Here is a 14302-nt window from a genome sequence, read left to right as displayed (position 1 = left end):
GTCTGAAAAAACGAAAAGAAGAAAAAATATTAATTGAGCAATTGTTTATTATGGTGGTTGCATTTCGCAGTGGTGTAGAACTGCACTACATTATATTTTAAGGTATTTATAATATTGTGTTTATTTTTGGCTATGTAAGAGAGACATGATAAAGTGTAGTTTGTAGATTGACATAAGCACAATGACAATAACAGACTTCGTTTAGTCACACTAAAAATTAGCTTTGCAATAATGATCCACCCGTTTTTATCCATTTTAGGGGGGCAGCCAATTTGCTACCTGCTGTCAACTGAAAATGGCATCAAAGTTGCTCAACACTCGACCAATACAACGACCAATCATGGCTCACCTGTTGTCCGAGTTCGATCATGTGACACGCTAAGTTGTGATTCGTCGTTCCCGAGCCTTGAGAGAAACAGTATCTTCACAAAGGCAAAGTAAAGGTTTAATACAGTTGCCATAATGGATTTTATTAGATTACGTGTACCTAATTTTATGGTCTGTAAGGCCTTCTTACTTAAATGTGGGGCAACTGAATATGAATTCTCCATCTCCTCCTCCATATGAATATGTATATTGTCCATTTAATTTGATTAGACATAACTACATCCATGAGAAAAGTGGCACAATGGATAACTACAACTAGCAATTTAACTGTGCTTAAAGTCATAGATAGATCACGCTACTGCATACTTTGGCCTCTGCCGGGACTTTCAGCAGTGTAGTATGGCATGCACTCACTGAGGAGCCTTTCACCAGTTTCATCTGATACACTGTGACTCCAAGCAGGAGCTGATGCTACAGACAAGGTCGACATGTGCGGGTTAGTAGGTCAAACAAGGAGCTAGTCTTTTGACCGAGTTCGGAGGCAGGGTCAGACTAATGTGATTTATCAATAGGACGCAAAAGTGATTCATTGTCCGTCATATCGTCTGTGATAATCCACAAGATAGGCCGTGTTCATCTTGCCTAATAAGTGAGGAGGTGTCGGGGGAAGGTGAATAGGCTGTTTGTTAGGAAGAGTGTGTAGCATTGTTCTGGCCTTGATACACTGATTCGAGCGCCACGAACATGCACCTGCAAGATGACCTTATTTGTGTCAGCTTTTTCGCAACAGCTTCCTCCTCTCGTGTACACGCTAGGGATGTAGCGATATCCAAACATCACAGTATGATATTATCACAATATGAAGGTCACAATACGATAATTATCACAATATTGTGGGGGGGTTGGCAACATTTAAATAAGGTCACAATATTGTAGCTGCTACCCCCGCGACCCAACCTCGGATAAGAGGTAGTAAATTGATGGATGGATGGATGGATGGACAATATTGTAAAAAAAAAAAAAAAAATAGAGCTCATACTTAAAAAAAAGCACAATATTGTGCTTTTGTACATAACAACAATGCATATAAACCATATACAATCTCTAATAACAATATTGAGGCACTTACTTGCTAATGCAAGCACACATTGATCGCTTCATAAGCAAATTAGGTTCCCCTTCATCTGACAATTAGCATAGATTTTAAACACAGAAGGCCAAAACATCCCTAATGAAAATTAACTTGCACTAATAAACTAGCCACTAGAGTGTGCTAGTACTGCACAAATGGAAATCAACCTGACTTTTTTTTAACAAATGTGTTTCTTTTAAATATTGTGAACATGACAACGACAATATTGTGGAAGTTTTAATATCACAATGTCACAATATTGCCGTTACATCATTACATCCCTAGTACAAGCACGCATATACACTTTTGGATTAATGGAAGAGCCTGAGAAAAAAAAAAAAAAAAAAGACAAGAGTTGTGTTGCTAAAGCTCGGGCTCAGGTCAAGACTTGGCTCGCCGTAATCCCTCTCAGGTGATGCTGTTCAGTGTTCACATTCAGCTCGTTCCAGCTGATCTGCTTAAATATGCCTTCCTCATCCCCTAACAGCCCCCCCCTCCACAACCACCACCACCCGTTTCTCACCAGCAAGGATGATGAGAGTGAGGGAGAGCTGCTGCTTTTCCTCGCCCATCAAAACCTCAGCTCATTTTTCAGCCTTTCTGCAAAGCCATCAATGTGTCAGTTAGCTGGTGCCACACAAGAATAAAGTCAACAAACCGTGACAGTTTTATGGAAAGAAGAAGGCCAGGATGCAGGGCTCACATCACCTGGATTAGACGAGCACGATGTGAGAGAGCCGTGTTAACAGACGTGCCATCTGAAGGGGCTGCCTTCCCTTTTTCCAAAGGCTACAGTGGCAATGCGGGTTATGAAGCAGCCACTTGGAGCGTTCCCTCTCTCATCAACATATTATATTGCACAGAAGTGCCGTGTTCCAACATTAACACTGCCAACCACAAACTGGGGATTGTGTGTAAGCTTTCAGCGCACTAGGCCTGGTTTTCAGGGAGGAACAGTCTGAGATTTTACATTTGACTTCACGTACAGCACGTCGACAACCTCTTCTTATCAGTGCTTATATGGGCCTAACCTCAAAAACGCTCAAATATATCAAGTTGAAACAGTTTCCAACTCGAATGCTTGTCTAATGTCTGCCCTTATTATTCTTTGTTGAAATAAGGGCACGATCAGCGTCACGTCATCACTATTTTCTGTGGATATTGGCATCAAAACATATCCCGCAATCCTTGTACCGACTTTCATCAGCGCTACAATATGCCATGCATTTCTGACTTTGCTCTCGACACCCTGCTCGGCCACGGTTGTTTCATCGAAACACTTTATCCTTTAAACCATCTGGAGAAGCAGTTCAGTAACACACCACCGTGAATTGAGCATAAAATGATCGCAAATTAGCTGCAGACGTTTGGGTATTCAAATTCCGGGCTGCAGATTTAAAGGGGTTAACAGTATCACATGGCAACTTTTCACCACTCTGGCTGCTAGTAGTACATTGGCCTATTCATTACCTGTTTAAACATCATGTTGCTCCTGGCAGTCCTACTCAAGTGTGATTTTATGCAGTCAGCAGGTGGCATCATTAACCAGAGAACAGAAATAACACGTACAACCGTTGTCTTGTCATTAGGCCCTTTTCTATATCAGCTACATGACAAAACAGTCACTCCAAAAAAAATTAACGAGACCAATGTATCAAACATTCTGTATTAAAAACTGACCATGCTCAGTATTGACTGACAATGTCAGAAAGGTCTAAACCAGAGGTGTCCAAACTACGGCCCGGGGGCCATTTGCGGCCCGCCGTCCATTTTTCAGTGGCCCGCGACATATGCTAAAAATGGCATTTGACTCAGTTCAAATAAAATAAACAAAAGAAAAATGTTTGGAGATGGTCAAAGTAAGAAGGGAGGGTATCGAAAAATAGGTGCCATTAAAGGTTAAATTAGTTAACTAAAACTAATGAAAAAACTAAAACTAAAATTTAAAAAAACAATATTATTACCAAAATAAATTAAAAACGAAAATGCTTTTTAAAAAACGAAAACGAACAAACTACATTTTATGTTTACAAAACTAACTAAAACTAACTATAATTATAGCAAACATGTCCTTTGTTTTAGTCTTTGGTAATTAATTTAATACGTGAGCCTTTGGGGACGATTTTAAATGTGCTTTTTAGTAGATTTATTTTGATATAAACCAGAATAATGACGTTTGAAAGTATGTCACACAGAAGTCATCTAAACTAATACTGAAACTAACTAAAACTAAACTAAAACTAAGCATATATTAAAGAACAAAAAAACAGAACAGAACCCCCCTTGAAAACTAATAAAAACTAACTAAAATGAAAAATTCCAAAACTATAATAACCCTACTGCCATATTACAAATAAATTGGTTTATATATACTGTAGCATTTTTCTAAATATGCAAAAGCACAAATAAATTATTTGCACAATTTTTAGGACTAAACACAATTTCTCTTCATCACATTATGTGGCCCTTGCGTCCTTCTGATTTTCTGTATGTGGCCCTCGAATGAAAAAGCTGGGACACCCCGGGTCTAAATGTATTCATACAAGTATGTTCCCAGTTGTGGTTGTACTTTTCAGAGGTGGATAGAGCTTGCACTGAATCATGCTGAGAGGCATTTGTCTTGTTATCTCATAAACAGTATTATATGAATTTAACATCATAAAAAAACACCTACTCCAGTTTGACCAAACTATAACATTAATACTGCATTTTATGTAAATCTCAGGTTGTGTTCCCTCACTTTTCGCAGGTGATACGTTCCACGCCAACCCGTGATAGGTGAATTTTCGCGAAGTAGAGGTCTTTTTTTTTAAACATTTTTTTTTTCCACTTCTATAACCGCTAATACTGTCTGTCAACTGAATGAGCTCTTCTTGCAGAGTTGCATTAAACCTTGCCTTGTTTAAGTTAATTGCCTTCAATTAACTTGTTTATCTAGTTCTCCTGCAATGCACTGAGCAAAAGGGGGGGCGGGGTGGGGGGTGACAGCATTGGCCTTATTAACTGTGGTCTGTTCTAAAAATAGCTCACTAATGATGGGACACTGACTTGCTAAGATGAATTAAAAGAAGAAAAATGTTAACTTTTTGTTTAAGTTACCAAGTAGTCTACATTTTGTTTAAAAAGATAATAGATTGTTTTGAATGAAAGAAACAGCAGTTTTTATTTACTCATATATTTGAAAAAAAAAAAAGGACAAAAATAGCAGCATAAATGGACCCAAATAAAAATTGGCGATCCGCAATAAGTGACCCGTGAAGTAGTGAGGAACCACATTACGTTTGAATCAAATTGTTCCACTTTCAAATTGAACCATCCTTGAATCATTTCACACCTCATTAAAAACTTCATCAAATTGTCTTTTGTGAAGTTCTAAATCCATCATCCATAACATATTGTCTGAATTACAAAAGTATCATTTTTGATAACTTTTTTTTGTGGTCAAAATTAAAAGATGTTTGGTGACTGTATACATCATAACCAAACATTAGATTGTGTCATGCAGCATGTGCGCTCCAAAACAATTTTAATTAAAAAAAAAAATTTAAAAAAAGTATCACAATCACAGTCTTGACAATTTGATTTAAAACATTCACATGGTCTCCTTGACAAAGCTGCCCAGTACATTACAGCCCTTACACCTCACTCGGTTATGCTGATACATGCATGCATCACATCAGTGACAAAACATTTTCATGCGCGTTCCAAAAGGCATGAGTGTTGTTATTGTTCCACATAAAACAGTTGTGCTCGGCATGAACACTGTGGCCAAATTGAGTTTCAAGCGTGTCTGGGACTCAACACCGCTGAACGATTTGGATAGCTCCTGGTACATGCCAGACAGACTGTATAAACCTGTCAGAACAACGTGGAGGACTACAAAAATACTGAAGAATTTTTAGACTGGACAATGATCTCTTACACACCTCTCTGAGTTGCTGTGATAAATAAAAACTGTGGGCAAATAACGTTTAGGTCGACTTTCTCAGATAAGGTTTCTGCTCCATGGGATCACTTTGATAAGTCACAATGGGGTACATGCCATGGACTTCCCACTTCCAGGTTTCCACAAATCCGCACTGTTTCCGGGCACTGCTGGTTACGTTCCAACACTCGCACCCCCCCCCCCCCTCCCCTGCCCCCCCACCCATCGGCGGGAGCGCACAGAGCGTCTCAGCTCTGAATTGCTTGGGACAACTGAGACAGACTACACAGTCGCACCCGTCGACAGGAAAGCGAACTGAGGGGCACAAGGGCAGAAGTGCAAGTATTGGGACGAGGCCCACACATCGCAAACCGGAACCGGAAACAAAGCTAATGTGTGAAAAACCGGAAGTCGGACGTCCCGCTTCCTCCATGGCATATACCTCATACTTTTGAAAACTGGAGTCAGATTGTGTACTGAGTGTTTCAGACGCTCTGGGGGGTATTAAATAATATAATATACAAACGACACACCAAAATGAACGGTTCCTCGAATCAATACATAATATTAATAAAGTATTTCATGATTTTTTTTTTTTATTATGCGCTGAAAATCTTCCGAGCTGGGTGAGCTCAGTGCCTCAACTGGATATGATATACTACAGCCATGTTTGTTTACCTGCTGAATCTGTATGCATGCAGATCAGACGAGACGACCCACTGAATTTAAGCATATTATAAAGCGGAGATGAAAAGAAACTAACCAGGATTCCGTCGAGTGAAGAGGAAAGGCGCCCGTTTGTCTTTGGTTGCTACCCCTCATTGGCAAACATATTAGCTTGTAGACATATGCTGCATTCGAGGATGGTCGGAAGTCGGAATGACCGAGTTGAAACTTCCCAGTTCCGACCTCAAAACGTTTGAGGTGAAAGTAAACAACCAAAATGGCGGATAGTAATAAATAGTCTTTTATTTTGGTCCTCAAAACTCAATTTGACCTCCAGAAAACTTGATTTTTTGCAATTTTGCTTCATTTATTGTTTTAATCTTATTTCATAAGCATTCCATACAGTTAAGTAGTTTACCGTATAATTTCATGCAGGGATATAGCGGCAATTATAGCGGATATTGCGGTACATGAAGTTGTGGTGAATATTTATGAATGAAGAAAGCTATCTAGTTTTATACTCAAGTAAATTGTGTTTTGCCATTCAGAGTGACGTCACATTGTAGTCCGCCGGTGAAGTCGGGGTCCTTGGTTTTTTCCAACTTCGCGAGTGGAATTTCCGAGTTCAAGGGGGCGTTCCCGGACGCACTTCCTGGTTTGAACTCTGATATTTCCGACTTCCGACCATCCTCAAATGCAGCAATAGGCTACACTCTTGTTTGTTTCTTTTTTTGAGTTGCCTCTAAGCTGTAGTGGCGCAGTGCTGCCACCTATTGGCTCAGCAGATTAACATATGACTGGCTACTTGTAATGCAGCCGACGGTGCACGCGCTGCATGGCAATGTGAGGTATCGAAAAGCATCAATACTCACTTAATGAATCGATACTACGGATCGGGACAAAAAGTAGTGCGATATATTGCCAAACGATATTTTGTCCCAGCCCTAGTAAGAACTAAAATATGCTAACACACAAATCGACGACTTATAGCAGGTAACCTCTCGGTCCTGAGACGGTAACAGCACAGAAACATGAATGCTTATTCTGGCTTGATCCTATCATTTGAGCAGCAATCAATTTTCTATGTCACTGTGTTGGCGGAATAAAATGTTCGGTCACTGTAGGCCACACTCGATCTCGTCATAACGCCTCACTTTCCTTGTTTTCCACATTCTGATATGAATAACAGTGATTGGGGTTAGGTTAGCAATAACATCAAGCTGTTTGCTTTCGCCAAACAACACCAATCTCGCTGAATGACCAGTAACAGCTGTGGTGCATTATTTCATCGGATACCCTAATCATGTCCGCATCAAGACGTTAGCGAAAGGACTCGTTTTTTTTGTTGTTGTTTTTTTTTACTACCCGACAGCTTCGCTGCTAAGGAACAAGCAGCACCGGGTGTAACCCGGCAGCGTTCGGTAATTTTAATAACATAATACGTGCAGCTCAGAAGATGGTAAAGCTTACTCCACACGTGTCACTAAATATCGATTTGAGCTTAGCTGTCACTATATCACAATCAGACCCTGTAATATATCGATCACGATCGATCAAATTACAAGGCATGTTTTGCGTGACATTTCCGCATTAAACACTATGAGACAGATTCAAACAATAAAAACAGAGCGAGCAACTTACTGACAGCTCGTCATCGTCAGCTTAAAATTGCCTTTAGGGTGAATTCTTGACATGTCTCAATCATTAAAGACTTTGTAAAGTTAAACTGTCTTGACTGGCTCTGTAAGCGCGGGGGGGGGGGGGGGGGGGGTGATGAAGATTAGAAGGGCCCATGACATGGTCCCGAGAATACAGTAAAATATTTTCAGGCAGAGGGGTGCCAAAGTTTTTGCCTTTTTTTTTCACAGGACCCATCGCCCCCTCCCAACCCACACTCACAAACAAGTAGCAAGTGAAGCAATGGTGTGTTGCCATCCAACATATTTAGGATGTTTGAACAGGACAAAAATACAAACACAACTCCGAGACGCTATCTAACAGAGTCATTCAAGACAGAAGAACAGAGGAACACAAACAGAAGGGCGAAAAAAACGTGCGTGTGTGCCAGTACCCCGCAGTGCTTCACTGATTATTTGCAGATGGACAGTGGAGGGCTTTCAGAGTGTGGAGGTTCCCCCTGGCACGCAGTGCATATGATTAAATCTGTGATTGCCATACAATTTACAAGAAGCAACCCCCTCCCCTGACTTTGAATGAGTTCTCTATTCTAGAACATTAACACACAGTGGGGAGCGGCTATCCAAAAGTTGGTGTTAAAAAAATAAAAAATAAAAAATAACAGCCCGAGCCAACACCCTGAGGGCGCCCAAAGGATCCGATGAGTTATGTCACAAGTCTTTAGAGGACTTTGCTGTGGCTAACCCTCCTAATCCCACTGTCTCCTCATTCATTGAGAGTATAGTGCAGTGTTTACAAAGAGGCTGATCCCCTACTCAACTGCGCCTCCGCTGAGCAATTGTTATGCGGGTTTCCTACCAACTGTTCAAAGTGGTTATGAGATCAATTAAAACCAGCTTAGGGGGCTTGAGTGGAGATGTGCAATTCACGTGTCAGGTTAAAGGGGTTCCTTATCCACTCATTAAATGGATCTCAAGATAATAGCCCCCAACCCCTCCAACGAGATGTAACTTTATTGAGCCATGCGCATCAGCATCTTTTTGGACAGATTCACTTTTAGTCCTCAATGGGGCATGCACCAATAAAAGACAGCCTAAAGCATTTTATTGCTGTTGTATACTTTAAAACACAATTTGAATAGTATCACTCTGTTTTTCAATTTTGCAACAACACGTGCCTGGCGTATTTGCGCACATTTGAAGCATGCCTGCAATGAAAAATGCACAGCAGCATCCACAAGCTCATATCTTTATGTCATATAGACTTTCTTATACTTGTCGTTTGGTATAAGAATTTGGAATGTTCCTTGCTTATCGTCTATGACAAAACGCACCTCAGCGTTGTCAGAACCAGAAACACGTGTCAGCCTAACTTTTTGTGACGTCATTTTAAAAGCGCGTGTAAAATACAGTAGGCTAATGCACTGTGAAAATGAAGAATGAACAGCGTTTGCGTTGAACATCGTCACCATGTGGATGTTGCGGTATATGAAGCTGTAAATTTGTACCTCTTTTGTTTCTCCTCCAACGTTGTGACGGCGCTTGACAGTTGCTGTACTCCATACAGTTCAATACTATCAGCGCAAATGAGAAGAGTCGAAACTGCATCTGGACGGCGATGAAGTTGTCCGGACCCCGATAAAAAAAAAAAAAAAAAAAAAAAAAAAAAAAGCGGGGTGCCAAGCGGGCTCTGTAAATAATGTCCGGAGTTCCTTTGAGCCGAACTGCAAATTTGTCAAACATCAGACGAGATGCGACTCAGTATCAGGTCGCCAATTGGGATCATTTTATGGAGCGAGATGATCCTCCGCTGAGTATGAGTGTCCTCGTCGGTGCGCTGTGGGGTATAATCACAAAAGAGATTAGTGTAACGAAATCAACACCTAAGCGTATAGTGATAGAATGTGGATTAAAGTCAGCAAATGAATCAGTCGTTTGTGTGGTAATTTGTTGAAACAACAGAAAGAAAAAAAAACGCCCCTTCCACGACGTTGGCGCAATCGTGCGTAAAAGTGAACAAAACGACCAAATAAACGTGCAGTCCAACTACCTTGCATCGGACGAACTGTTCCTCCGCTCCGGTTCCGCTTTTATTTTAGGTTCCCCTTGGGTGCAAGTGCAGCGTGGGAACACGCAGCATCCCTTCTTGTGTGACAAAACTTGGGATTCCAAAAAAGAAAGCAGAGCTCCGTGCAGGGACGCGTTGCGGCGTGCACGAAGTGAATGAGCGGCAGAATTGTTCCCCTTTCTGTAAAATTCTTAGATTCCGTTCAAGTTTGTCCCGCAGTGGACACAAAACCACGCGTGGTTGTATTTGGACGGAGTGCGAGGCGCAAATGATGCGTGGCGTGTGCGTTTCCGCGCGCTGCTGAGGTTGAGCGGTGACTGACTCCAGATTGGTCCTGATGCTTTCTGCCTCCTTCCTCATATACAGCCGTGCTGATGTCACGAGTGGAGACTTCTACTTTTTTTGTTTCTTCTTATTTATGACGCTGGAGATGACATGTCGTGTACTCGCTCCCCTCCAGCCACCCCCACCTTCCTTGTCTATGGTGCGACGTTGCTTCTGGGTGCTTGTGGGCGTAAACGAGCTTTTTGAGCCTGTTGATGTAAAACAGCTTTAGGGCCCCGAAAAAAAAAAGTCGTTTTGGGGGCTGTCTAGATTTGGCGTAGTGACTGCGGGAGTAATTTAAATGTTTCCTGTACAATCACCCATATCCCAAAGAGGATCCCACTTCCTCAATGCACTTCCAGCCAATGCTTTCCACTGAACTCACAAGTTTAGCCGGATCAAAAATGAAATGACATACGTTTAAGACTACAGTTTGGTCAACTGACGATAGTCCAGTTGAGTAATTAGAAGTTGGAGGACGAAAAAAAACCCGAATGATGAGCCTAATGTGCGTAATAAGATGAGTCTGCCAGTCTCGCCGCGTCGTTTTATTGCGCGCCAAGGACTAAATCCGCCACCCGTCCCCGAAATTAATGTAAATCGTTAGAGAGGCTCAAGTACAGTTGTGGCGCGTGTATAAATCATTCAGTAATTTAAGGGTTTTCTTGAGTTCAAGCATTTAAGGCTGACCCGTGTGACCTCATAAATGGATACAATCTCGCGCCGGGCAGCTTCTCCTACCTTGATGAGGGAAAGACACGATGCTTGGCTGGCATTCGCTTCCCAGTGACATTCAAACTCTGGCAGCTTGTCAACTTTGAAACTCTTTCAAGGAAAAAATATGACTCACGCGTAGTGTATTGCACTTGTGTAATATAGAAGGTAATAACAGAAGTTTTCCGTTTACATGGCTTAAAAAAAACCTCACGTGATTATGCGTATGAGGGTAAACCATCAGGCCATCCTGTTTGAGCAAACCCAGCAATTACAGCAGCCTGGAAAGCTGATGTGGACACAGGTAAAGAATGCTTTACCCAATTCAGCCACTAGGTGTGGCACTTAATCTTTCATGTATTTTCAAGGAATGAAAAAGGTTTCCATTTTCCAGTATACCCTCTCGTCATCACTCGACCCATTACATGGACTTTCATGACGAATTAACAATTTGTCAGAGGATGTTGCATGACAAGACATTGACAGGTGAATTGAAAAGAAATGAAATTTGATTACATTTGCACTTAAAACAACAAAAGCAGTGAGTTGGGATTTCTCCCCTAAGGCAATAAAACATGAGTAAGTTTCTATTTCATCACTGGGACTAATAAAAATAACCCCTCTCAGAGTATATTAAAAATAAAAACCATAGATGTTTCCTTGCCAAAACCTATAGTGACCTTTGTTCTAACTTTATTTATTTATTCAGTGCGCACTGAAGGAGATTGTGGTCAGGAGGACTGTTAGCTGCAAGCAGTACCATTAGTTTGGGTTCCTCACTATAATAACATCTGAGAGTGCTTTGTTAAGGTGAATGTGATAATTTATGCCTCAGGCACTTTTTATTTTCATGATGTGTCACTGAGAAGGGGGACGGCAAAGCAATCACTTTATTCTCCTCTTCCCTTCTTTGCTCGGCAACCTCCCTCCCTCTCGTTGCAGTGCACAGATAAATGGAGATGACGTCAGCATTTGGAAAATCTGGCTCCAAGCCCTCAGTGCCATAACAGCAATGAGGTAAGATGCTGTATACTTTCATCAGAAAAAAAAAACAGACTGAATGTTTTTTTTTGTTGTTTTTTTTTTGACGAGGTGACATTAAATCTATATGTCAGTGTCAATTGATGTATCTGAAAAGTATTGTCTGAATACTGTATTGAAAACTCAGTTTAAACATGCTTTTCAAAAAGACTTATTGTCTTAAACAACCTCCCCAGCAAACTCAGGCATAGTCTTACACACTGGAGTCCATGTACAAATGCTATTTTTGTTAATTGTTTTTTTTTTTTGTGATATAAAAAAAGCTGTAACCTGTCGGAAGAAATTACATCTTTTAAAGAGGATATAAAACAACTGAGAAAATGTGATTGCACTTGATTGCACACCATCTTATGATTGGGGATGTGATTGTGTTCAGAGTTAACCAATCACATTCAAACCAACTATTCAGATAAATTGCTTTTTTTGGCAATAAAAAAAACAAAACAGTCAGCAAGCAAGAAATTATTGGTGACAACTGCCAAGCACAGTTTATTGCAGAAGTCATGAGCAAAAATACATTGATAATACCAATTGCTGGGAATTCACCTGTGCTACAGTATCTTACAAAAGTAAGTACACTCCTCACATTTATGCAGATATTTAATTACATCTTTTCATGGGACAACACTGAATACATAACAATTTGACACAAAATAAATTGAGAAATACAAAGTCAGTGTACATCTTATATAACTGTAAATGTATTGTTCAAGGGCGGCACGGTAGTCGAGTGGTTAGCACGTCCGCTTCCCAGTTCTGAGGTCTCCGGTTCGAGTCCAGGCTCGGAACTTCCTGGGTGGAGTTTGCATGTTCTCCCCGTGCCCGCGTGGGTCTTCTCCGGGTACTCCGGTCTCCTCCCACATTCCAAAGACATGCATGGCAGGTTAATTGGGCGCTCCGAATTGTCCCTAGGTATGCGTGTGAGTGTGGATGGTTGTTCGTCTCTGTGTGCCCTGCGATTTGTTGGCAACCAGTCCAGGGTGTCCCCCGCCTACTGCCCAGAGCCAGCTGAGATAGGCGCCAGCAGCCCCCGCGACCCTTGTGAGGAATAAGCGGTCAAGAAAATGGATGGATGGATGGATGGATGTATTGTTCAAAATAACTGAAAACACAGCCACGAACAGCTAAACTCCTGGCAACAAAAGTGAATATACCCCTAAGGGAAAATATCTAAATTGAGCACAGCTAGCCATTTTCCCTCCCCATATATGTGACTCGTTAGTGTTAGATGGCCATCCATCCATCCATCCATCCATCCATCCATCCATCCATTTTCTTGACTGCTTATTCCTCACAAGGGTCGCGGGGGGTGCAGGTGCCTATCTCAACTGGCTCTGGGCAGTAGGCGGGGGACACCCTGGACTGGTCGCCAGCCAATCGCAGGGCACACAGAAACGAACAACCATCCACACTCACAATCACACCTAGGGACAATTCGGAGCGCCCAATTAACCTGCTATGCATGTCTTTGGACTGTGGGAGGAGACCGGAGTACCCGGAGAAGACCCACGCGGGCACGGGGAGAACATGCAAACTCCACCCAGGAAGGCCGGAGCCTGGACTTGTTAGATGGCCACAGGTGTGAATAGGGAGCGGGTATGTTAAATTTGGTCTTACAGCTTTCACATTCTCTCATACTGATCACTTGCCATGCAGCTTCAGCACAGTGGCTAAGATCATCCAGCAGTTTAACAGGACAGGTTCCACTCAGAACAGGCTTGCACCAAACTGCTCTGCATGGATGTCATTCCAAAAGGATGTATCTTTGAAAGATTGATTGATTGATTGATTGATTGATTGATTGATTGATTGATTGATTGATTGATTGATTGATTGATTGATTGATTTGTTTTTTGAGCAGATCAGACATGAGATGTTTCAAAAAGCCAAACATAGTAATACATCATAACAAACCATCAGAAAATAATTATGGCATGAAAGAAAAAAAATCATGAATAGTGGCAATAAAGAAAGCTCAACAACATCTGCAACTCAAAAAAGGAGTGGGAAGAAGAAAACTTCAGATGTTGCACAAGGAAGCCCACTAGCAGTTTATTGAAGACAAGCAGACTAATGACATGGTTTACTGTGGTCTGATGAGACCAAGATGAATTTATGTTGTTTAGATATGTGTATTGGGGCAACCAAGTGAGAAGTACAAAAGACTGAACATTTCTGAAGTAAAGCAGCTCCCCACGGTTTACAATGGGAACAAAAACGGACCTTGGACTTGTTTGTTTTCTGACTATATAGTGCTTGTACTATTTTATAAAATACATATACATTAACATGCTCTGGATTGGCTGGCAACCAGTTCAGGTTGTACCCCGCGTACTGCCCGAATCTGGCTGGGATAGGCTCCAGCACCCCCATGACCCCTGTGAGGAATAAGCGGTTAAGAAAATGAATGGATGGATGGATGGATGGATGGATGGATGGATGGATGGATGGACATTAACATGCACATG

At 41.5% G+C, this 14302-nt stretch overlaps 1 protein-coding gene across 1 annotated transcript in view; it reads right to left on the bottom strand.

The window, feature by feature from the left end:
* Positions 1–10230, bottom strand: part of rspo2 (R-spondin 2) — an 85893-nt gene extending 75663 nt beyond the window's left edge. The window contains exons 1-2 of the mRNA XM_077528175.1: positions 9738–10230; positions 9196–9524 (exon numbers count right to left, since the gene is read on the bottom strand). Of these exons, the coding sequence (XP_077384301.1) occupies positions 9196–9430 (235 nt within the window). The 5' untranslated portion in view covers positions 9431–9524; positions 9738–10230. The remainder of the gene's footprint in view (positions 1–9195; positions 9525–9737) is intronic.
* Between the last annotated feature and the right edge of the window lie 4072 nt (positions 10231–14302).

This window comes from Festucalex cinctus, chromosome 7, assembly GCF_051991245.1.
Source record: "Festucalex cinctus isolate MCC-2025b chromosome 7, RoL_Fcin_1.0, whole genome shotgun sequence".
NCBI lineage: Eukaryota > Metazoa > Chordata > Actinopteri > Syngnathiformes > Syngnathidae > Festucalex > Festucalex cinctus.
The sequence above is the reverse complement of the archived record's forward strand: the minus strand, read 5'-3'. Positions and strand labels throughout refer to the sequence as shown.